Source organism: Paramacrobiotus metropolitanus, unplaced genomic scaffold, assembly GCF_019649055.1.
Source record: "Paramacrobiotus metropolitanus isolate TYO unplaced genomic scaffold, Prichtersi_v1.0 Parri_scaffold0000048, whole genome shotgun sequence".
Lineage (NCBI taxonomy): Eukaryota > Metazoa > Tardigrada > Eutardigrada > Parachela > Macrobiotidae > Paramacrobiotus > Paramacrobiotus metropolitanus.
In genome coordinates, this window is record NW_026570268.1 from 496,469 (window position 1) to 520,934 (window position 24,466).

A 24,466-nucleotide genomic window follows, 5' to 3' on the forward strand; every position below is an offset into this window, starting at 1 on the left:
CGTACGTCATCGCAGCACTGTTTGGGTTTGTACTACTGACTCCGCCCTGTTTGCAAAGGCCGACGCACTGCGGTGTCGGTGCAAACGGCAAAGTGCAGCGGCTGCCCGCAGTAGCGCAGTGCACGCGTGACGCCAACAGCCCACCAACTTCCTGCATTTTGACCGTGCAGTGTGTTGGGAAAACCGACAAACGGGAAATAAAAAACTCTGCACGAGAAGTTTTCCTGGAAAACTTTTGTATTTTGTGGATGTTCTTTCAGCGTGGGGAGCGAATGTTAATATTATCCATATTTATTCCTTATCTTTTTCCCTCCTTTGATATTCAGCCAGCTACGCGTTGTACAGCCGTGTTTTGGTGGATTTTATGCTGACATCAGTTGGCTTGTGATTTGCACAGTGTGGGCAAACTGGGACGTTGCTGATCGGGAATCGTTGATAGGAGAGTGATTATGGCGTACGCGAGTAACCAGCGCACGGATTACGGACGCCAGTACAGGTGGGTGGAGTGCTGCAGGACGGGGAACAAGCGCAGCTGCCTCGAAGAGCGGCTGTTTTGGCTGTTGGGGGAGCTCACGGTTTGAGCAGCTGTTGCAGTGTTCGGATGATCGTTTCGTCTTGCTGATCGCCGTTTCTGGTGCTGTGGCGATTGGTGGCAGTCGATGCAGTAGTGGGTGATCGGCCCGATGTGTGGGGATGACGTTGTGGTTGTTTGCAGCAGCGGGAGCGGCCGCGGGGGCGCGGGGGGCCCCGCGGGGGACGGGGGCAGTCAGGGGCCGTCGCGGGTCCCCAGCGATCCGCCCTTCTCCGCCTTCGTCGGCAACCTGCACCAGGCCACCGTCCAGAGCGAAATCGGGGAGATGTTCAATCGCCAGAAGGTACGTTATGTGCACTGCAACACTGAACCCTTCCTGTTTACAGTTTGCCTCGTTTTCTTCGCTCGGCCTCTGGAGTGTACAGCTCCGTTTCCCACTTTCCTCTAACCGAGCGCCGCCTAAATAGATATATTATTCCGTAAATAAAAAGAAACTAATATAAGTAACAAATAAATCCAAGAAATATAATTATATAAATTTAGGTGAGTAATAATTGTATATATATAAATATGGTAAATATCAGAAATGTATTAAAGACGTGAGCAGGTATTGTGTGATCTGCAGTTATTGTCGAGATGGTGAAGAGAGAAACGCCAGACAGAAGGTGCTTATGTTTAGGTGAAGAATATTCGTATGCTGTACGAAACGGAGAGCAAAAACTTCCGAGGTGGGTTCGCTGGTGTTCAGATGAGAATAAACTGAACTGTAAGCAGCACTGTACTGTCCACACAGGTGTGGCCTTTGTGGAATTCGTCGACAAGGAGTCCCTGACGGAGGCGCTGAATCTCGACGGAATGGTAAGATATACTTGAAATTTATTCACCGTACATTATGGCAACAAGTAACAACCGCCGCGGCACGAAAAGCGACGTTTATTCATTTGATTTCTTGCTGTGCTGACTGTTAACCGTCTGCGCCCCCCTTTTTCTAGGTGCGTCGCGGCCGCAACATCCGCGTGGACGTGGCCGACCGCGACCGGTACCGCGACCGCGCCAACCGCTTCAGCAACGACCGCGGCGGCGCAGCGCGCGGACGCGGAGGTAGGAATGCGGATTACCTCCTAATTGCGGCGAATTGTAGTGCAGTGGCTCCGGTGTGTTGCAGGCAGTCGCGGCGGATATGCGCGCAGCGACGCCGAGGCCGTGGTGCCGCCGCCCGCGGCCAGTCCGGCCTCCACGGCGTCCACTCCACATTCCCAGCTGAACAGCAGCCAGAACAGCCACAACAGCAACCGCTCCGTCACGCTGCCCGAGCCTGTGCGTAAATAAATGTCCAATTTTATCCTTTATTCTGAATATTCGTGGTAATTATTTTTGCACGTGTTCTTGCGCAGGTCAACGACATGATGAGCAACCCGCGCATTGCGCATCCCTGCATCAAGGCGGTGGTAAGGGCTTAATTACGAATAAATACTAAGAACATCTGAAATGTGAAAAAAAAACGTGAAAACTTATCTGTACATATTTACGGTTGTATAAATTAGAACATTTCTCCAATAAACAGATTGAAGCAGGCTTTACGGAGAAATGTGTGTTTGTTCCTTGGCAGGCGTCGGAAGTCGTGGCGGACACAATTACTGGGGTCAGTTTCGAGGGCGTCCTGCAGTCCTTCAACAAAAAGGTGCGTTTTTCGCTTACTTAATGTGCCAGCATCGTTTAAGGATGCTTGTTTTTTTTTCTGTTGATTTACCATCAGTTACTTAAATTGCATAATCTAAAAGTGTACCTCTGTATTTTAATTGTAATAATTTTCATTTATAGTGATTGTGTTATCAGTTATAGAATAATGGTAATTTAATTGTGAGTTTGGTTTTGAAAAACGAATGTGCATCGCGTAGGGAGATACCGCCCTGGCACAAGCGCATAAAGTGGCCGCCAACCGGCAGCACGTGGAGTTTGTGGATTTTGTGCTGCTGGAGCGGAAGGACCTGGTCAGCATTACCGTGCGCGATATCGGGCTGCGTTTCCTGCGCAGCAGCCAGCCGGCGGTGACGCCCGCCAAGCGGCCCGACACCGGTCAGTCGACGCGTGCAATGAACGGCTTTGGTTTGTAACTAAGCGTTTGTTTTTGCGTTGCAGTGCTGGCGACGGACGAGGCGCTGGCCAAGACGCCGTCCGCTGCTGGCAATCAGTCGGCGCGTAATCAGCCCAAAGAACTGGTCAAATGGGAGCCCGATAACGATCTGGAGATCCACCATCGCCTTGATCATTTGGTACACCATTCCACTCTCATCATTTGCATTGATTTGTTCTTTAATAGCTGAGAATCGTATTTTATTTAAGTAATTTTCGTTTATCGATTTAATTGATTATCGGTGACGATGTGTTATGCGTTTAGGGCACCGGGTGGAGCGCCGAGGACATGTTCCGTCAGAACGAGCGCAATTTCGGCGTGAAATCCAGCTTCGACCAGTCCATGTCGCAGTACACGTAAGTGTTCCTAAAAAATAAATTTAAAATTTATAAAAGTTGCAGAATGAATGGTAGATGTATCTAACAAATTAATTTTGAATTGATTTAAAATCACAGCGTCCCGCTGACGATCCACGACGGCACGGACGAAGGCCGGCGGAAGATCTCGGAGGCGCAGCGTCTGGCGGACGAGATCGAGCGCCAACCCGACTACCGGCAGCGCGCCAACAAGGAGAACGCCGACGAGCACAACGAGGAGGAGCTCTTCAGCGCCGTGGTGCGCCCCGGCGGCGACCGCGACCGCCACCACGACCGCAACAACACCAACACCCACCACGACCGCAACAACGACTTCCGCTCCTCGGCCGGCGCCCGCCACCCCCGACATTCCGCCCGCGGCGCCCACGCCAGCGACAGTATTATCATCACGCGCAACCCCGACATCCAGACCACGCCCTCCTTCCCCGCCCACCGGGAACCGGCGTCCGTGGGGGGTGGGCCGGCGCCGGCGGTGGCGGTGGCGGCCAAGGAGAAGGTGATGGGTTCGCACGGCACGCAGACCAGCTACAGCGGCGCGATAGCGGCACGCCGCGATAGCAGTGGACGAACGGAGGCGCCGGTGGCGACGCCGGTGCCGGCCAGTCAGCCGCGCGCGCCGCAGGCGACGTCCGCCGCGTCGCAGCCGAAAATCCGCTCGTTCGATAAGGATTACACGCCGCGCGCCAGTACGGAGGGGAAGAGCGGCGTGCAGCGCTCGCCGGACGCCACGCCGCAGCGCAGCCAGACGCAGAATGTCTGGACGCGCTCCAGCAACGCGCCCTCCGTGCCCAACATCGCCGAGGCCGGCAAATCGGCCATCCGCAAGTCCTCCTGTACGTGTGCAACATATAATGGATTTTTTCTTATTTTTTTAATTTTTTTCTGATTTTTTGTCGAAATTTATTTGGAATATTCTTAGGTTTTTATTACGATGTCTCTAGTTATTTTAGGATTTTCTAGTTGTAACTTGTGAAGTTTGTTTGGATTTTTTGGGGATTCTTTTGCGATTTTGATGAAGATATTTTATGATTATTTTTATTGGTTATTTAGTTTTTATATTTTTGTGTGATGACTAATCGGCATGTTTTTAGCGCCGTCCGAACGGAAGAACGTAAGCGTCCACGATAACCGCCACCACGAGGAGCATAGCAGCGGCGGCGGCAGTAAGCCGGCGCCCAGTCCCGTCTCCCACCGCAAACAGAAGAGCCCGCACGAGAGCGCCTCGGCGCCGGACAGTAGCAGCGCGAAGCCGCCGCCGGCGGGCGGGCACGTGGACGTGAGCAAGTCGCAGCTGAACCCCGAGGCCAAGGAGTTCACGCCGCGCCTCCCGGCGCCGCCCCCCGCGCTGCACGTCCCCGCCCACGGCCCCGCCGACTCGCCCTCCCCCGTCCACGCCGACCTGGCCGGCTACATGCTGAACGCGCCGCCGCCGCAGCAACACCAGCAGCAGCAGCATGCGCAGCAGTTTGTCTACAGTGTCCTGCCGGCTGGTAAGTCTCCTTCAGTTCAATATTGATTTGTAATCTTATCAGTTGTTTTTTCCCTTATGAACATTAATGATTTATAAATCTGGAATGTATAAATGAATAAATTTCTTCACATCTGTAAATTATTAATGCCGTAAAAGATTATTAATAATTATTCAATATTCTTCTGTTCAGTTAGATTTTTTCTGGTGCAGGCAGTTTCCGTGAGATCCCCATGAACGCGTACGCCAACAACGCCGGCAATCCCTACGCGAATTACGCGCTGAACCAGACGTCGCCGGTGGGCAGTCCGGCGCAGATGAGCGCCATGCACAACGTCTACAGCGCCTCCCTCATCGGCCAGCAGCAAATGGGCGCCCCCATCGCGCAGTTTCCGCCCTCCTCGGTACGCTGTTGTCGGCATATAAATTTTGTATTCAAGTTTTTAAATTATTAACCGATCAGTATAGTAATCTGAATTTTTTATTTAAACTACTTAATTTTAAGCGCATGGAATCGACTTTACGGGAAATTTATTTTTATTCCAGTTTAATTGATTAAACTGCCTATCAGCTGTCGATCAGTTCAAGGAAATAAATTGGATATTTATTTTAAACGGAATAAATGGAGTAAATTAACCTGGGAATAATTCAGAGTGCAGCGTGATAAAATCAGTTGAATTGCAGCGCGACAACGGCCTACTGCAGATGTACCAGCCAGTCAGCGCCGCCATGGTGTCGATGCCGCAGCAGCAACAGCCGCAGCGCATGGTCATCGCTCCGCAGGCCAGCTACCAGGAAATCAACCCTTCCTTCTACGGTATACGCGGCATATTTCCCTTAATCTTCACGCAGTGCGGCTAATAATCAGCGGCGTTTGCAGGCTACCAGATGAACATGAACGTGCCCGCCTCGATGTACGCGCCCATCCTGTACCAGGCGCAGGCGCCCCCGGGCGGCCCCTTCCAGCTGCCGGCCAACGGCGCCGGCTTCCTCATGAGCCACGCCCATCCGGGCCATCCCCATCCGCAGCAGCATCCCCAGCAGCAGCCGCAGCACATCCCCGTCAGCGCCGCCATGCAGCAGGTACATTCGCTTTACAATTCAATTAAAAAAGACACTGGTTGTGTTTTCCTCCCTTCATTTGCAGAAAGTGTAGATTAAATCTAGTTGTCTTTAAAATGGAAATTTAAAAACTTTAAAAGAAAATCCGCTCAGAATATTCAGATAAAAAACGGAATAAATCAACAGCAAAATTAAAATTACAACAAATTTTGCATATTCAGTGATTTTGGACTACACGTGAAGATTCCATTCCTGAAACTTTAAAAAAAATAAATGCACACTGCTTTGCTAAATCATGAATTAATAAACAGTACATAAGCAGCAGCAGTAAATAGTTAAGCAGTAAATAAAAGAATAAAAATAAATAAATTTGCTCTTCTCAGATACACTTGAAAAATTTAAAAGCAGGATTAATCGGTGGATTTTTATTTGAATTATTGGGAATTTATTTGTAGAAGACTGTAATAAAATGTGAAAAATGGTTGTCTGTTTGCAGATGCTGCCGGGTAACTACAATGTCATGATGATGGCCGGCGGGCAGAACGGGCCCCCGGGGGGCATGCTGGTGCGCGGGCCCCCGCAGTTGCTGCATCCGCACCATCTGGCCGGTCCGCCGCAGTAGGCTCTCCCTCTTCCCCTTTCTCCTCCTGTTTTCGGGAAGGGCGGACCGCGGTTCCTGGTCGGTCGGGTGAATGCGCGCTGTGATCGCGGACGGGTCGGTTGGAGATTTATTGGACCGAGAGAGAGAGAGTTGCTGATGTTGGCGCCGCGGTGGGGCGCTGGTTGTTTTTTAACCTGGCGTCGGGATCTGAGTTGGATTGCGGAATTTTGACGAGGCGGTTGCTTACTAAAACGGCTGTCGGTGGTGTGTCTTGCTGGTCGTTGTGTTTCTATTTTTTGCGTTCTGATATTCTTTCCTAGTTTGTAAAGTGGCTGAACAGAGGCTGATGAGGATGAGGATGATTGTGTGCAGTCCGTCGGATGTTGCTGGTTTTTTTACGTGCTGAACAAATAAACACACAGACAAGCTGCAAATTGCGGTTAATATGATGGAATAAAAATCATAAAAATAATATTGCGTATATTACTGCCGTCATTAAATATTGCTGTGAATATGGTTTCTTCAAATATTGCTTGCGTGTTCACTTTTTATGTTGGCAGATTTTTTAATTGCACGGATAAAAGCACAGAAAAATTTCAATAATTTCCCCAACTGAAATGTGGAATTAATCATTTTTTTAAAATTTTTAATCAACTTTTTTATTATTACATTGAGTACAGCCATTTATACAACGACCGTATTGAATTTTCTACTAAGAATTTTCGTATACCGTGGAATACAGGAAAAAGTTTTGCCGCTGTTGGCGCTCTTCCCGAAACAGATACTGTACTATCTTGCTGTATACAGACTTCCTGCACTTCCTCGCTGCCCACAATCTGCTGGCAGAATCTGCCATTATCCGGGTTGGACCCTGGATTCTGTCGCGAAGGCGCGCTGACCCAGACGCATCGGATGACCAGACGCAACGGCTGCGAACCGACCCGACCGGATTGGAGTTAGCCGATAGTTAAACTGTTTAGCGGAGAAAGTACAGTACTATACAGGGATCGGGTCGTACTGTACTGTGCGCTGTTTTTCCTCATTCGCTTCTGTATTTTAATACTGCAGTTCACTTGTACTCAGTGTCGTACTTCAGCCGATTTTCTTCTTATTTACGGCGCATCGCGCGATTCTCGTGCACTACACTGCAGTTTAGTGTTGCATCGTACAGGGAGACGGAATTTCATCTGCCCCAGGCTCCGCCCTTCTGTGTTCCGATTTGCCGATGCGCCGATGCTGTACGATCGACGTTCTCACTGGCTTGCACGCAGCTGCGAGCGGATGCAGTTCGAATCGGCTTTTTCAGTTTTGTCTTTTTAGCGCCGAGAGTTTGGCATGTTAATTTTGAAAGCCTCAATCATTTCCGGGTTTCCTCGTCTGCTCGCGACTGCTGTTGTTTCCCTCCGGGTCTGCGACATTTCTAGTTTTTTATTAAGTAATCACATTTTAATCAGTGCCGCGCCTACGATTCGCCGGGACAGCGTGTCTCCGTGGCTTCCGCTTCCCGCTCGTGCAGATCGTCATCTTCATGAGCGGAAACCGGAGCCACGGGAATGCGTCCTTCCATCTGTGCCAGCGCTGTGCCACTGCACGAGGAAGCGCCGCATCACCGCCAATCAGATACGAACTGTATCTAAACGCCGCCGCGGCCTTATCCCGGGAAGGGGCATGCCCACGGAGGCCGCCGTCCGTCAGTTTCCCGCCAGCCGGTTCTCAGCGCACCGGCTGCGGTCGGCGCCGATAACCCGTTGGTGGGCAGCGGGCGTTCCGTGGGAGCCGGGTGGACGGGGAGAAGGACGCGCTGGCCGTCGCCACCAGCTGAAGCCGGGTTCGGCAGTTTAACGGGGCACCGTTGCACGGGATCGATCCGCTGTACCCGGGCAGCGGTCCTCCGCGGAACTGCAGCGCCTCACCGGGCAGGACACCATGGGATCCGCAACATCCTCCTTCCTCACTGTCAATTCCTAATCTTGTCGATTAGGATAGACACTCCTCATTAAATTTTATCTTCAGAGTAAGAAACATTTTAACTATAAATCAATCATTTATTTCTCTTTAAAATGGATTTATCATGATTTAATTTGTCTATAATTTTTTACTAATTATTGCTAATAATGATCTGATATTACAGTAATGCTGTTGACCTACCGTGGATGTATGAAGTCATGCAATTATAAATTACAAGTTTTAATTTAATATCCTCATTGAATATTTTATGTAGATTGATTTATGAATGAATTTAAATTTGTGCATTAATTTTTTACTTGCATATGTACTTGTTATTTTCTTCTTGATTATTTACGGCTTTCTGTTTTTCCATTTCATTGTTTTTACACCAGAAAATCGGAAACGATTAAACGTAAAATTAGCAAATCTCATTTTTGTGAATTGATAATTTTCCCAACAATTTCAATTTATTTTGTAATTTACATCCGGTAAAATGTGAATCAGTCCAAGCGCAAGATTTTATTGTACTTACATAGTTGAAAATAACACTGTCTAATTTGTTCATCTGACTGCGTCGGCATCATTTTGTCGGGTTGACCGTAAGGAACAAGCGTGCAGTCGCCACACACAACGCAACAGCGAAACGCGTCAAGAAATCCGAAACAGAAAAAAAGGGTTAAACAAACGAATTACTAGCCACTACTCTACGTCAAGCATGCTGGGATAGATAGATAATGTAAATGAAGGAGTCCGTGCTAGTCGGCGGATAACGATGAAGGGTTGTCAGTCTTTGGATGTGGCTGGGTCGGGCGCGCTTCCGGCTTTCTTCAAACGGAATCCTGCTCGCTGCCCTTGGACACCTGCCGCTCGACGCCCGCCCCGGGCCCCGCCCCCGCGGCGGCAGCGGCGGCCGCCTCCTCCTCGGGCTTGGCCTCGCGCGGCTTCCCGCCGCCGAAGATCTGGCGCGTCCGCTCCGACGTCTCCGCCAGCTGGTTCAGCGGCGCGTCCACACTGCGCGGCTGCAGCTTGAGCCGGGGCCGGTCAGCGGCGTCCGCTGTACACAAATCACACCGTTATATTTATTCACATTTCTTCCTCAGAATTATTTACTGTAATTTATCGCGGCTTTTTTATTCTGTATTTTTTACCATTTTTCCATTACCTGACACGGTGTTTTTATTATTATTGTCTTAGGTTTTTCTTTATTTATCTATTCTGCATTCGTTACGGTAACTTGCGTTTATCTTATAATTTCTACAATTAATTCTTACCGTTTTATATGATTTTTCCTCGATATGATTTCATTGCTACTCATTATTTCACTCATTTCACATTCAATAATTCATTTCACATTTTTTCCTTTGTTTATTCGGATCTTAATGATATTTTTTATACCATCCCTTTTTAGGTTTATTACTGTTATAAATTTATAATACATTTGTTATTCACTAGTACTTATTTAGTATCATTTAATCTTGTTTTTATTTTTTTATTAGCTTATTTTCTATTTTAGCAGGTTATTAAACTAATCCATCGTATTTTTAACGAATATGTTTCTCGATATTTACCGGGATCCGGCGCCTTGAAGTCCGCATAGGAGTCGGAGTTGTTCCTCTCGCGGTCGCCGTAGCGTCCGCCTCGCTCGTGCCCGTACGAGCCGCCGCGTCCGCCCTGGTAGTCGCCCTGCCGCCCGCCCCGGTTGCCGTATCCCCGCCGCTGCCGCGGCGGTCATTGTATCCACCACCCCCGCTGCCGCGGTACTGGTAACCGCCGCCACTGCCGCGGTAGTTATCCGTCTGGTTGTATCCCCCGCCGCCGCCGCCCCCGTACCCCCGGTCGCCCCCCTCGTAGTGGCTGCCCCCGCCGTAGCCCCCGCGGTCCCGCTCGCCGCCGTAGTAACCCCCGCCGCGGCCGCCGCGCCCTCCGGAGGAGTACCCGCGGTCGCGGTCATTCCCGCCGCGGGAGTCGTAGTCGCTGTAGTTGGAGTCGGTGCGCGCGTACCCCCCGCGGGTGCCTGTCAAGAAACAACCGATCAAATTCTCTTGATTCAATTATAATTATTATTCTTCGATTTATTACTGTTTTTTACTGTCTTTTTTTATTACTGTTTTTCTTTATATTTTTTCACGATTTATTTTTTTATTTTTCTGTTCGAAATTTATTTACGCCTCAACTGGCCGCGTGCCTGTTGCGAAACAACCGATCGAATTCCGTTTATGCAATTATAAACCATTTTTCTCTGATTTAAAACCGTTTTTCTAACTCATTTTATATTTTTTCACGATTTATTTTTTTGTTTTTCTGTACGATTTTCTATTTACGCCTCCACTGACCTCCGCGGCCCCCTCGGGGCGCCCCCCGGTCGCCGCCGCGCTCACCGCCGCTGCGGCGGTTGCGGCTCTGGTCGGCCACGTCGACGCGGATGTTGCGGCTCTCCAGCACCTGCAAGCAGGCGCAAAGGCTCACTTCCCCTGTAACGCGACAGCTGACGGAGCCCCCTTCCGTGGCTGCATACTTACCGCGTTGTTGAGGCTCAGCGCGTCCAGGAGGGATTCCTTGTCGTAGAACTCCACGAAGGCCGTGCCTAACGGAGCGACAACACATTGCAACCGTATTCTCACGCGGGAACGCGACAGTAGAAAATATGTACTCACCTCTGAACTCGTCCGTCTCTTTATCACGCAGCATCCGTACCGATTTCACCTGCAATAACCATTTTTATCACTTCGAAATAACTCACCAAATAATCCTAACATTAAATAAGCCTACGATTAAAACAGCAAAATCACAGAAACAAATTATGATGATTTTTTAAGGGCAAAATAACTATCAAAAATAATAACAATAATTATATTCAGGAAATATTCCTCAGTAATAAAATGGTAAAAAATAACTGGTGATGAAACTTCAACTAAAAATCGCAGTAAAATCGAAAAATTGATTATAACCATTTTTCAAACTGCAAATCCATACCAGAAAATAATAGTAATAATGTATCACATATTTCAATAATCCTAATAACGAAAAGAATGCAATCAGATTACCAGGGAATTAAAAATAACGGCTCACCTTGTTGCGGCTGAAGATCTGCTCAATGTCGCTCTGGATGAGATTGGTGGGCAGATTGCCCACGAAGGCATTCCACGGCGGCTCCACGGGGATCCGCGACGAGCCGCTCTCCGCCGAGCCCCGTCCGCTGCCGCTGCTGCAACCACACACACCGTCAGTTCAACTACCCGCGCAAACGCACCACGATCACCCAGCTGCAACTGCAACACGCTCGCTTCGCTCGTCGCCAGCACCCAGCCCAGCAGAACCCGTCGAGCAAACGGCTCCCGGGCGCTGCGCCCCCTGCTTTGCCAATGCCGAAGCAGACCGGACAGCAGGCATGCTGGCCCGTAATACAGAGCGGCCGCAACGGCGCCCCCTCGGCAGACGACCGCCGGGAACCCACCTGTACTGGCGTCCGTACTCGGCTCGCTGGCTACCCGCATACGCCATGGCAGATGATCCAATAACTCAGGCTGATTCAACAATGCGCCGTCTCCCTTTCCCTTCCAATACAACACCGAGACACACGGGAAAATTTAGCTGGCTGCACGAGGAATGCGCGACGGCTTGGTTGCCCTGGAAAGGGGAGAATTTGGCCGAAGAGGACCGCGATTTCGAATAAAATTTATCACTTTTTTTGCATGCAATCGGCCTCTGCAGTCTGCATTTGGAAATCTCTGCCAGTGCCTGGCCGTACCGTACGCACTACGTACGTCGCTGCACCGTGCACGGGCAAACGGTACGCTGGGATGCGTACGATGCTACGCACGTCAGCGCAGCGTACGCCTTCAGACACACGTGCCGCGCTGCGTTTGTCGCTTCAAAACCCGAAAAAATGCATTTACTAAAGTAAATTAAAAATTAGACTACTGCGCAATGCGTATGACTTTTTAATTATTGTGAGCATGCCATTTATTTACTCTTATGTATATTGCTTATTTAATTTTATTTAATTTGGCTGGTTTTATGTTGTTCCTTTGACTTTATTTGTATTTATTTTAATCCTCCCGCTTCATTTAATTAATTTAGCTAATTTTATTTGTTTTGTTCCTCCGTTATTTACTCGTACATCGTTCTGGTAATTTTATAATTTGCCTATTTTTTTATTTTTTTAATGCTAACATGTCATATAATAATTACCGGAATTTTCAAAAATTATTTTCCAAACTGCAACAGAAAATTCAGAGAAATATTGAAAAACCGGTTAAATCATATTTAATTTAAATTGCCAAGATTGCTTAGTGTCTCTTTAATTTTGAGCCATTTGCGGACCAAGGACATAACATCCAACGAAACACGTGTGATCAACCCAATTAGTGCCGGTTATAAAGAAATGTAAGCCAACCGCTCTCTCACAAAATCAGACAAAACCAACACATCTTCCCGTAACTGCGTGCAATCAGCGATTTCCGGTCAGAGAAAGAAAAACAAAAACTGTAACAGAGCATAACAGGTTAGGAATTGGCCGACCACCGCCACCCGCGCCGGATCCGGTGCAATTAGTTTGTAAAAAGCAACACAAGCCAAGAAAAATACAGCGATACACTCTGAGAATTAATCAAAACGTAATTAGCTGGATTATTCAACACAAGAAACGACAACCGTCCAGCCGTCCGAACCGGCTACTCGTCGCCAAGATGCCGCGGTAAATAGGATTTTCTTTCTCATTAACCGGCAAGAATCATCGTTTCACCGACATTGACTAGGAGCCACTGCAAAACAAGCACGTCTCGCATTATTAGAATTTTTTTAAAATTTCCTTTAATTTTTTCTTCTTGAAAATCAAAATTTGTTCATCCTCACTCTTAAATTTATTTATTACTGAGATTCATTATTCATTTATAATATTCACTGCTTACTTATTCTATTTTTTTATCATTTTATTTACTACTCAAAGATAAACTAAATAAGGATTAAAGAAAATCAGAGATAAAAACAAGAAAAAATAAACAAAAACCAATACGATTAATTGATTAATTCTGTTCCGCAACCCGAATAAGACGGGCTGTAGAAGAAAATTAATAACGTTGTATCTAAATAATCAAGAAAATTTTTTACTGATAAATAAGGCAGAATAAATAGAAATGAAATACGAATAAATAAGAACAGCATACTCGTCAGCGTAGGACGGATGAGCGGCGTTCAAGCGCTGGAAGTTGAGCAAGGAAGGCGGGAGGACGTTGTGGCCCTGGCGCAGTTGCTGCTGCTGCTGTTGCAGCATGAGATAGCGCTGGTGCTCCTCGTCCATGGTGCGCGGCGGCGGCAGCTGCTGTTGCTGCTGCTGTTGGTGGTGGTAGAGCTGCAGGAAGCCCTCCGCCTCCCGCTCCATGCCCATGACGCCCTCCAGCAGGCCGCCCGCCCCGGCCGGCGCCGGCGTCGACGACGTGGAGGAGCTGCTGCCCGGCAGGGAGCCGCTGGTGTCGCTGCGCTGCAGCGTCTTCCGCATCACCGCCGTCGGCAGCAACGGGTTCCCGCTCGACGACGGCCGCACCACGCCGCCCACCGCCGGCCCAGGAATGCTCATCTAAACCCCAAGCAATAATAATTCGTCAATAAAATATTAAAACAGAATAAATTTAATAAATACCAAATATCCAATTAAGAATAAAAATGACTAAAGATTTAATTCAATTTTTTACCTGATTGTGCATGCGGCTGTGGCTGTACTGCTGCTGTTGTTGTAGCTGCTGCTGCTGCTGTTGCAGCTGCATCTGGCGCATCCATTCCTGGCGCTCGGCCAACTGGCGGGAGTGGGCGGCGTTGCGCTGCTGCTGTTGTTGCTGCTGCTGCTGCCAGAGCAGCATCTCCTGGGGCGGCGGCATGGGGAAGGGCTGGCTGTGCGGGAAGCTGGGATGGGGGTGGTGTGAGATCAGGTTAGGAGGGAAGTGCGCCGGCGCCACGCCGTGCGCCGCCGCCATCTGGTTCCCGGGGCCGACGCGCACGGGTCCACCTGTCATGATAAACACTTCATCAAAACCGCCACAAATTTTCAAAAACAATCATGAAAAATATTCATACATTTTTAAATTTTAAATACGTTTTCTTTCCGATTTTTTAAATTTTCAATAAATTTTCCTTAATATCTTATTCATAAGAAGGCTCATTCATAACTGTTTTGTTTTGGAAATAATAAAAGAGCATTTCCGTTGGAAAAATGAAAAATGAAATTCAATAATTTGTGAATTTCAGTTGTGTTGTTTGCGGCCTTACCGAACGCAATCCGATGAGCAAACCGGTGCATGGGACTCATCGGCGGCGGGACGGTGGGCGCGTACTGCGCCGGTCCGGCTCCCGGCGGCATGGAGTTGCCAAAGGGCGAGAAAGAGCGGTGCATCACGGCCGGCGGCGGCGCCGTCTGGAAGGGCGCCGGGAAGGGTCCTCCCGCCGCGGTCATCCCCGGCGGCGGGGCCCCACCGCCCGGCTTGATCTCCAGCGCCTTCATCAGCGAGTCCTTGCGCTGCTTCATCTGGATGAGCATGAGCAAGATGCCGTGGTCGAAGTGGCCGCTGTCGCGCATGTGCGTCAGTTCCTGCACCGAGAAGTTGAGCAGCTTGTGCAGACTGGGATCGTCGGGGATGGCCAGGTCCGGCGGCAGCGGCGGACTGGGCTGCGGCGGCTGGCTGGGCGGGGACACCGCGGTGAAGGGGGCGTGGAGAGGCTGCTGGGCGGGGGGCGGCATGAAGCGCGACTGGGTGAGGGGCGGCGGGGGCGCGGCGGACTGCAGCTGCTGTTGGTGTTGCTGCTGCTGCGCCAGCTGGTGTTCGCGCTCAATGTCCTCCATCGTTTTGAATTTCGGCTGGCTGACGGCGCTGGCGACTGGCACCACTACAACAAAAGAAACAAATTCGGTTAGAATGAAATATTCATACAAGACATAAATGGGAGGAATAACAAAGACATTTCAAAATAACATCGCAACAAATAAATTACCAACTGAATTTAATCCGCTTAATATTAATTTCGTTTAAAATAAACAAAATGGTATTCAATGGTAAATATTCAAAATTTAGTGCTTATTAATTAGAAAAATTCACATACGATCACTAATTACTTTAACAAAAAATTCAACTGATTATATTCCAACCTTGCGCTTTACGCTGGAGCATCTGTAGTAAATTCCGCCCGGCCTCCTGCGGATCCATCCCGAAGACGGCCTCCTGTTGCGGCGAGTATCCCGGCGCCGACGCTTCCGCCTGTGAACGCTCCGAAGACACGTCCAAGCCGGAGAACAACGCGCTGAAACGGCTCCCGCCCGCGGCATTGGCATTCCGATCCTGCAATATCAAGATTTAGACACAACCAAGGATATCACTGAAAAACGACTGACCTCGATGACAGGCGGCGACTCCGCTTTGACGGCCTTCGTTTCCGGCGGCGCGGGCTTTTTAACGACGTTCTCCACGGAGGTCGTCTTCTCCGGAGCCTCCTTGTGCGTCTCCTCGTCTTTAGCGTCGTCGGTCCCGCGCAAATCATCATCAAAGCCCTTCAGCTCCATAATATCGTGCCGACTGCTCGGCCCGTCCTCCATCCACGCCGGTTCGTCTTCATCCGAGTGCTCGAGATAGTACGGCGACTCTTCTTGCTTATCGCCGTGATCTGCAAGAAAAAGGCTACGGTTTCGGCTGTTTAGTTCAATGAAAGCGCAGTCTTACTGGATGGACGCCCTCTGTCAAAATTCTCCCGGTTATCCCGCGTATTGTCCCGGTGGTCGCGGTCAAAACGGTCCGGTCGGCGGAAATCCCCGCGGTCCTGATTGTTGCGGTCGCGGTTGAAGCGGTCGTTGTGGAAGCCGTAGCGCTGACTCGCCGATGACGTCCCGCCGCGGTTGTTGGGATAATCCCGGGAATTGTAATTATTGCGCGACGGATAATTGTCACGATCGCGTCTGTAAAAGCGCAAAAAATACGATTAACACATGCGCCATTTCAAACATGTAAAAGTGTTTTAAAAAGCTATTAAAAATATGAACAATTTTAAAAAAATGGTGAAAAAGCTGTTAAACTGAAGGGATTTTTCAAAACGTTTTAAAGCATGTAAGAAAGTTTTTTTTAAAAAAATCTGTTAAATTACAAAATTTGTCAGAATCTACGCACTCGTTCTCGCGGAAATCCCGCTCACGGGCCGGCACCTCCTTGGTGACGAAGGCGCCGGCCTGATTGCGGATGAGGATCTTCTGCGGCGACGCGGCGGAGGCCGCCGGCTGGCAGCCCGTGGTGAAGCTGCGCCGCTGCGGCGCCAGGGAGATGCCCGAGTCGGAGATGTTGGAGTCCTGGCGGAGGTAGCTCCCGCGGCCCTCCGGCGCCCCGTTGTTGGCGACGGGGGCCGGCGGCTCACCGTTGAGGCTGGAGGGGGCGGCGGCGGGGGGCGGCTGCGCCGAGGCCACCAGCTTGAAGAGCCATGGGTTGGAGTTGGCCTTGGCGCCTTCCAGGGACAGCGCCGAGGGACAGCGACGGGATAGGGGCGATTTGGAGAGGAGCATCAGCTGGTCCACGGAGTAGTTGCGGCGCAGAGTGTCCGCCGATGGTTTCTTCTCACCTACACAAGTGGGAATCAGAATCAATGCTTGGATATAAGATGGGAGTATTACGTACCGATCAGGCGATCGTGACGGGAATTTACGGATGTATAACAACAATTAAAAATAATTACAGGCAGCATTCCGATCAAATACTACTCAGTGCGCGAACACTACAAAACCAGAAGGATTATACGCATGGCAACAAGCCAGGCTACTTCCGGTCGCGTGAGTTTCCCATACACTGGATACGGAATGCGACCAGTATCATATAGATGGCGAACAATTACGTACCGTAAAAGCGGTAAAACAAAGTGATTTGCAGAAAATTGGCATAGTACCAGTAAATACGTTGTACATACATGTACAGACAGTACTGTACTTCACTGATCAATAATGATAAATAGTATGAACGCAGATAATGGAGAAACTTTTTCTACAGAATGCTCATTACTCGTACAGTTAATCAGGTAAGTACTGTAATAGTACGTATGGCACGAGTATTTAACGAGTAAGTATTTTATTGGCATTTATTACATACTTACCGTAACAGGCGTAACTTACGATTTAATTATTATTTAAAAATTACTACGACTTCGTCTTCAAAGCGTGGCTCAATAGCAAGTTCAATCAAGTGATAAATTATTTGTTATCATGATCACAAATCACAATAATTATCAAATCATTGCAATGTTACTCATTTATCATCTTCACGGTCACTTTTTTACCGTCTGAAACAAGCAAGTACGGTACTTACATACGAATAATCGGTTTAATACGAGCTTCTGATCACACAATTCATGTAAAACACTAAGGCCTCGTCCCGAATTCGAAGCGAATCTCGTTGCGATACAGCAACTCCACCTCGCGAGGTGGCTTCGCGTACCGTATCTGTAGGCGTGGCTACTGCGTACAGCCACCTCGTGCGGTTGAGCAACCGTACCAAAGCGAGATTCGCTTTGAATTCGGGACAAGGCCTAAGATTTAAAAAAAATGCTAAGAAATCAAGCATATTTACTGCACTTGTATGGAATTACTAATTAACAATTCATAATAATTTTAATTAAAATTAACAAGTTAATCTGTTAATAATAATTAAAATTACCCATCTTCATTCTGTAATCTATCGGGAACTATGTATGTATCAGTATAATGATATAATCCCAAGAAACGACATCTCCCCATACAGACAGTGCAGCCACTTGACTACGACTTCAGCGAGGTTAGTCATTAGTGATTAGTCTTACGGTCTTACCGTGTTCCATTTCCTGCATGGCTCAAGGACGCCTTGACGAGGGAACCCAGCGAATCAATCAACGCCCAGCACCGTGAGGATGATCTGTACAATCCTATTTGACGAAATAGACGGGGACTACCCAGTAAATTCTCTATTCTGTGAAAGACGACTTTTTGGCAGATACGGATCAGAGACAGCAGCCAACGCTGTTCGACACTGCAAACTGCGATCAAGCGATCCACACCACTGTTACAGAGGGGAGTATGACGAAGTTATAGTAAAAACTCAACCTATGAACATATTCAACCTGATGTCTGACGGAAGAAAGACGAGCACAAACGCGAAAATGGGGAAGGAGCGAGGATTCTGGGAAAACTATTACTAACTACACAGTCTACACTCTGCACTGCACTGAGACTACAGAATCACATTGCCAGCGTCGAACACTCAAGGAGAATCATATGTACACAGAGTCAACGCTGCACTGCCGAATCCACCTTAACCAGCAACCGAAAAACAAGGGGGGAAAATGGAAAACTCAACGAACTCAATCACATCATTCCGAAGGTAGGTTATTTGAAAAATAGGGAAATTTATTCTGGTCTGACAGTTGTTTTTCCTACGATTTTCTCTGCGAGTTCCTGCGTGAAAACGCGGCGCATGCGGCGATACAGGAATGTGTACGGTGTGTTTGTACGCAAACACACTGCAATGAACAGCAGCCAGCTGGCTTGCATAAACTGGTTCATGCTGACGTCAGCAAAGTAATTTGATACAAGTGGTGAATGGGTGTACTGGAAAACCGGTCCTCCTCGTTTCCCTGTAGTCTACCGCCAAATTGTACGTTAGTGCACTTACATACGACTCACGTCGTCCAATTCCGCTGTTAAAATTAATTTGTTTCTTACTTTTTTGAGTTTTTTGAATAATTTTGATTTAAAAATTTCTGGATCTGCCCCATTGTGTATCTCAGTTGTTTTTGGCCTGTACGCTTCCTCTGGTTCGAGGAACTTTATTTGAGGAGGAAAAGAAGCACCAGAGAAACCAGCAAAAATGAGCGTACTGCAGAAGATCGCCGAAATCGAGGCCGAGGTACGTATGCGTAATGGTGAGTCTTCCAGGACGCGCTGCGAACTCTGGAAGCATCCAGCGTCGTTGGGGAGGTGAAGAATATCGCGTGTTAGAATTCTGCAGAAGAATCGTGATTATCGATTGATCAGCGCAATGCAGTGTGCGTGTGTTGGCACAGATGAATCGGACGCAGAAGAACAAGGCGACGAGCTACCACTTGGGTCTGCTGAAGGCCCGCCTGGCCAAGCTGCGCCGCGAACTCATCACGCCCAAGGGCGGCGGCGGGGTAGCCGGGGAGGGCTTCGACGTGGCCAAGACCGGAGGTGAGTGAAGGGGGCGGTTAGCGTCCGCAGGGAAGCGAGCGGACAGCGCCCGTGTTCGGCTGCGAACGACGATAAACGGATACAAATAACAAATTGAAAATGTTTTTAATAATTTGTATTTTTGCTGGTTTAATTTTCTGATACACGAATCGATACGTTAATACGCATCGGAGCAGTAGTTTTTTGTTTATGTATTTTTTAGCAGCCTTGTCGGTTTATTTGCTCATATGAAGGTGAAAGCGAAAATTGATTGAAATTTTTTTACTGGTTTTAAATAATTTTATAATTTTTGTTGGTATGTAAATGTTTAGATACCTACAAACTGGGATTTTTTCACTACCCTAGTTTGGAGTAAATTTGCTGGTTTAATTTTTTTTAAACAAACTACAATTTCTTCGTTAATTTGGGGTATTTTTGTTAGTTTAGTTGTTGAATACGAATTGGAGTTTTTTGGTAATTTGTGAATAATTTCGTCGGTTTAATTGTGTGAGATGGAATTGAGTAGGATGCTTTGTTTGCAGACGCGCGTATTGGATTTGTCGGTATGGAAGGGATCATGGGGGAGCCGGCGCCGCGTAGCTGGCCCACTTGGTCCTCGTAGTCAGTGGCCGTTAACGCCCGCAACAGCATTAGCGCAGTCGTAACCGTGTCGTGTGTGCAGGCTTCCCCTCCGTCGGCAAGTCGACCCTCCTGACCAACCTGGCCGGCGTCTACTCCGAGGTGGCCGCCTACGAGTTCACCACGCTCACCACCGTGCCCGGTATGTGATCTTGCGGTCCCTGCCTAATTAATCAGACAAAAAAGAGCATAATTCTCTTCAATTAGAATTAATTTAAAATTATTTATTAGAATAAATTAAGCATTGATTCGGCTTCTTCTCGGCAGGCGTCATCAAGTACAAGGGCGCCAAAATCCAGCTGCTGGACTTGCCCGGCATCATCGAGGGGGCCAAGGACGGAAAGGGCCGTGGCCGACAAGTGATTGCCGGTAAAATACACAATAACACAATTAATCACATTATTTTTCAATGTAGCAAAATAAATAAAAGTATACCCATTTTTATTAGTGATAAAATCGTACTGGTTCTGGTAATTATTTAGCATGTTGGGATAATGAAAAATTGATAAACTAATGAAGTATTGGGCTGCGAAAAGCCAACTACTGTACGTACCGGCCTTCGTTAAAGCGCTACTTTTGTCGTTTGTCGTGTAGTTGCACGGACGTGCAGCCTGATCTTCATCGTCCTGGACGTCCTCAAGCCCCTGCAGCATAAAAATCTCCTCGAATACGAACTGGAAGGCTTCGGTATCCGCCTCAATAAGACGCCGCCCAACATTGGCTTCCGGAAAAAAGATAAAGGCGGCGTCAACCTCAACGTGCTAGTATGTTTCACTCTGATAATAACTGATGAAAATGACCGCCAGTTTTTGCAGCGAATTTTTTTGTGCTCGTATTTCTTCCCGGTTACCGTTTTTATTATTTGAGAAATTTATTTGTTTATTATTCCTTCGTCGGTTCAGTGGTATTCATTCCTGTTTATTATATCATAATGTCGCAGGATTGTTTTCTGAATTTATTTGTGCGGGGCGTGCGGTTGCAGCGGATGATGCAGCGTTCTAATTGCAGGTGGCGCAGAGCGAGCTGGACCTGGAGACGGTGCGGGCCATCCTGGCCGAGTACAAGATCCACAACGCCGACGTGACGCTGCGCTACGACGCCAGCGCCGAGGACCTCATCGACGTCATCGAGGGCAACCGCATCTACATGCCCTGCATCTACATCCTCAACAAGATCGACCAGATCTCCATCGAGGAGCTCGACATCATCTACAAGATCCCGCACTGCGTCCCCATCTCCGCCCACCACAAGTGGAACTTTGACGACCGTAAGTGTTAGTTTTTTTTTCATTATTAGACGAATTAAATCCCAGTACTGTCCCGCGAGTACAGTAATTAAATTTTTTTCTAATTCAGAAAATTAATAAGAATTGATACTGGTTTACCAATAAAGGTTGTCAATTAAAAAAGAGTGAGTAATAATTTTTCATAATTCAAAAATGAAATCAGGATTCGCAATAAATTGCTGCCAGTTAAATAAGAGTGGTTAATATTTTTTATAATTGTAAAAATTAACTATGACCGCGTGGTTGTAGTAATTGACAATTGTCGACAGTTAAATAAGAGTGATTAATAATTGTTGGCAGTACTGGAGAAGCTGTGGGAGTATTTGAAGCTGGTGCGCATCTACACGAAGCCGCGCGGCCAACTGCCGGACTACGACTCACCGGTGATCCTGACGCAGGAGCGCTGCGCCGTGGAGGACTTCTGCATGAAGATCCACAAGACGCTGATCAAGGACTTCAAGATCGCCCTGGTCTGGGGCTCCTCCGTCAAGCACCAGCCGCAGCGCGTCGGCAAGGACCACCAGCTCAACGACGAGGACGTGGTGCAGATCATCAAGAGGGTGTAGACGACATCCACTACCGTAACTCGTTGCGCTGTGACGGCAGCGCCGCGGATCTGCCGCTGGGCCATGTGATGATAGCATTCAGTTTCAGACGTATTTTGCACGCGTTGTTGAACTGTCCTGAAAGTTTTTTACTCGGCGTTTTCTTGCTTGATATCAACTTGTGGAAAGTGGCGACGTTTCCACTCATTGAACCCGGAAAACAATGAGATCTTACGTTTTGCTGAAGTTATCGTACGATCGGATAGCGAGATCTTTCTGATTAATTTATTAGATTCAGAATGAATTAAAAACTCTTATTAATAAATAATTTGTGTAAGCGAATAATTATTGTAGTTATTTAATTTAGTCTAATTACTGGCATAATTTTCTAAAAACTTTATTTATAATTTACGTGTTTTTAGATTTTTATGAATAAAAGTTTGACTAAGTTGTAATTTTATCATACAAAAATTTGAGAATAATACTGTTTGAACGAAACACGATGCAGCGCTCGAACCGATATTGTTATCACTTTGTACCCCGTCAAAACACGTCATGCCATTCGCTTGAGGGACACTGAATAATCCGTTAAAGAGCAGAAATCAACAATAAAACGTAAACTATCCGTGCCCATGCACAACATGACCACAAGACTGCGTCCCCGTGAAAAAAAGTCAAAAGAGAAGTTAGTTGTACAAACAGCGCCCGCAGCGGGCAATTTGGCGGGCAGCAACCGGCGTCGTCAGAGAGGAGGATGCACGGAGCACAGCACAAAAGGAAGAACCCCGTCCCGCGCTCCTCACATCGTCAGCTCCATTATCGCTGCAACCAAAGCAACCGCGGTCAGGATAAACAATTACAAACGTGACCGGAGAAGCAGTACACATTAAAAACTGTGGAAAAGGGCTGAAAATCAAACCCTATCAATTCAAAATTTATCCCATTTTATGATTTAAACGAAATCGATAAAAACAATTACGAATATTCAAACTGATGTTCCGAATATTTTATATCAGGAACAAAGCATTTTTATAAAATATTAACGGGAATTTTCAAAATTTCATTAAACCGGTAACCGCTTTGATCACTTCGCAATTTGAAATTCTATTGAATAATAGTTTAAAAAATCCACCGTTTAATTTTAAACTGATTTGACTGGAAGGTGGAAATGTGAAACGTTAGAAGGCAGTTCCAACTTCAAGCCTACCGTTGACGATGTCGCCGTCGTTGCGCTTGAGGGCTTTGACGGCGCGGGAGCGCTTGACGCCGGCCTGCGTCATGACCAGGTTGATGTCGCCCGAGTCCAGGCCCGTCTCGTCCGGCTCCACGCCGGCCTCGTCGTCCGACTCCTCGATCTTGGTGGTGGCGCCGCCGGGGCCGCCGCCCTCCTTACTGCCCTCGCCCTTGTCGCCGCCGGGGCCGCCCACGTCCAGGCCCTTGCGCTCGTCCCCGCCGAAGTCGGCGGTGTTGCGCAGGCGCTCCAGCGACTGCAGGGAGGCCTGGTGGCCCATGTCCTCGATCTTCGCCTCCCCGAAGATGATGTAGTGGTCCGACCCGGGGTGCCGGTACACCTGCAACCACGTAAAATGACGTCCGAATTACAGTGCAAAGAGAAAATGACGACTTACATCGGGATTGTGAATCACGAAGAGAATGTTCTTCGATTTGCGGATTGTCACTTTGGTCACTCCGGGGACGGGCTTCAATCCCAGCTGCAAAATCACAAAATTAAATCACATGTTGATTCATCGGATTCCAAGAACTGAACGATTTAATCATTTAAATTCAAACAAAAATTTAAATTACGTAATAAAATCACTACTTGCCGCACAGCAAATTCACGATTTACCATTAAAATTTAACCCGCTATTTTTATTTCCCAAAACATTTAAAATTTAAGGTTTCAGTTTATTAGGAAAAGAAAAAATCGCAGTAAATAAAATTCTATCTACCACAGGAAGGGAAGCAGATTTCGCAAAAACAACACTTCCGACTGCCAAAATGTTTGCCGTTTCTAACAAATCGCACCACAGAAAAGCCCAGTCGGCACTAAAGTCAATGTGCCACAGCCGAACCGGAATCCGCGCGGTTGCGCTGCAATTACCTTGAGAAGAACCTTGCGGGCCTTTTTCTCCCCGCGGCTCTGCTTGCCGATGTGCACATTCCCCGCCCCAGACAGATCAAGGTTGCCTTCCCCGGCCGCCGCTGCTTCTGCTCCCTTGCGGCCCGCACCCGCGGCCCCACTGCCCTCAGCAGCCTCGTTCTCCTCCAGAGCAGGGACGTCGTCATCCGACTCGGAGGATTCTTCATCAGCATTGGCACCTGATTCTTCCGTATCACCGCGACCGCCCAATTCCTTCTCGATCAAGGACTTCTTGGCTGCGTCATCGCGCGTCGAATCGCTGGCTAACACGACCATTTTTAGCAGTAGAAAAATAATCTACGGGAAGTTATGTATCCGAAAATCCGAACAGAAATCGGGAATTACGCAGCGCAAACAGGAAAAGGAAAATTTCCGCAGATTAAATGGAGGCGCATGCGGAGCGGCGTTACGGAGGCGTACGTTACGTACTACGCTTACGGCGTAATGCGTACGGTGTCCACAATTCACGTAACGGTAACCGTAGCAGTGGAGTGTTACGCGAATTGTGATTGGCCCCCAGACCGCATTAACTCCGCCCACTTACTCGTGGCCTGGCT

The 24,466-nt window shown here is 48.0% G+C and overlaps 5 protein-coding genes across 8 annotated transcripts; 2 read left to right on the plus strand and 3 right to left on the minus strand.

The window, feature by feature from the left end:
- Nucleotides 1-150: 150 nt before the first annotated feature.
- On the plus strand, nucleotides 151-6,608 carry LOC129591815 (ataxin-2-like protein). 3 transcript variants are annotated; one of them, XM_055487641.1, is made up of 17 exons: nucleotides 151-496; nucleotides 595-875; nucleotides 1,212-1,260; nucleotides 1,326-1,390; nucleotides 1,525-1,633; nucleotides 1,698-1,849; nucleotides 1,927-1,980; nucleotides 2,142-2,213; nucleotides 2,431-2,608; nucleotides 2,672-2,805; nucleotides 2,931-3,022; nucleotides 3,122-3,876; nucleotides 4,135-4,533; nucleotides 4,725-4,915; nucleotides 5,196-5,328; nucleotides 5,392-5,594; nucleotides 6,070-6,608. In XM_055487641.1, exons 2-17 carry the CDS (start codon nucleotides 684-686, stop codon nucleotides 6,193-6,195), a joined length of 2,904 nt encoding a protein of 967 aa, XP_055343616.1. In that variant the 5' UTR covers nucleotides 151-496; nucleotides 595-683; the 3' UTR covers nucleotides 6,196-6,608. The 3 variants fall into 3 exon arrangements, with proteins under 3 accessions (XP_055343616.1, XP_055343615.1, XP_055343614.1); XM_055487640.1 differs by having other exon boundaries at nucleotides 716-875; nucleotides 4,135-4,537; nucleotides 4,729-4,915; XM_055487639.1 differs by having other exon boundaries at nucleotides 716-875.
- A 2,017-nt stretch (nucleotides 6,609-8,625) lies between these two features.
- On the minus strand, nucleotides 8,626-11,826 carry LOC129591785 (eukaryotic translation initiation factor 4H-like). The gene is given in 8 exon segments (XM_055487594.1): nucleotides 8,626-9,175; nucleotides 9,690-9,827; nucleotides 9,830-10,135; nucleotides 10,455-10,563; nucleotides 10,641-10,705; nucleotides 10,776-10,824; nucleotides 11,191-11,326; nucleotides 11,576-11,826. Coding segments are annotated over 8 exon segments (1,077 nt in total). The 5' UTR covers nucleotides 11,623-11,826; the 3' UTR covers nucleotides 8,626-8,948.
- A 580-nt stretch (nucleotides 11,827-12,406) lies between these two features.
- LOC129591728 (YLP motif-containing protein 1-like) lies at nucleotides 12,407-18,562 on the minus strand. 2 transcript variants are annotated; one of them, XM_055487505.1, is made up of 9 exons: nucleotides 17,943-18,562; nucleotides 16,266-16,707; nucleotides 15,825-16,057; nucleotides 15,500-15,768; nucleotides 15,257-15,446; nucleotides 14,383-14,997; nucleotides 13,812-14,122; nucleotides 13,287-13,696; nucleotides 12,407-12,884 (listed from the first exon to the last, which is right to left on the minus strand). In XM_055487505.1, the coding sequence occupies exons 1-9, from the start codon at nucleotides 17,959-17,961 to the stop codon at nucleotides 12,875-12,877; spliced, it is 2,499 nt and encodes an 832-aa protein (XP_055343480.1). In that variant the 5' UTR covers nucleotides 17,962-18,562; the 3' UTR covers nucleotides 12,407-12,874. The 2 variants fall into 2 exon arrangements, with proteins under 2 accessions (XP_055343480.1, XP_055343479.1); XM_055487504.1 differs by lacking the exon at nucleotides 17,943-18,562 and adding an exon at nucleotides 16,764-17,143.
- A 222-nt stretch (nucleotides 18,563-18,784) lies between these two features.
- LOC129591729 (developmentally-regulated GTP-binding protein 1) lies at nucleotides 18,785-22,055 on the plus strand. Its single transcript, XM_055487506.1, has 8 exons — nucleotides 18,785-19,016; nucleotides 19,174-19,318; nucleotides 19,840-19,860; nucleotides 19,980-20,078; nucleotides 20,204-20,305; nucleotides 20,531-20,700; nucleotides 20,945-21,203; nucleotides 21,522-22,055. Exons 1-8 carry the CDS (start codon nucleotides 18,978-18,980, stop codon nucleotides 21,785-21,787), a joined length of 1,101 nt encoding a protein of 366 aa, XP_055343481.1. The 5' UTR covers nucleotides 18,785-18,977; the 3' UTR covers nucleotides 21,788-22,055.
- A 216-nt stretch (nucleotides 22,056-22,271) lies between these two features.
- Nucleotides 22,272-24,304, minus strand: LOC129591777 (uncharacterized). Its single transcript, XM_055487581.1, has 4 exons — nucleotides 23,871-24,304; nucleotides 23,395-23,478; nucleotides 22,974-23,337; nucleotides 22,272-22,588 (listed from the first exon to the last, which is right to left on the minus strand). The coding sequence occupies exons 1-4, from the start codon at nucleotides 24,183-24,185 to the stop codon at nucleotides 22,566-22,568; spliced, it is 786 nt and encodes a 261-aa protein (XP_055343556.1). The 5' UTR covers nucleotides 24,186-24,304; the 3' UTR covers nucleotides 22,272-22,565.
- Nucleotides 24,305-24,466: the final 162 nt, after the last annotated feature.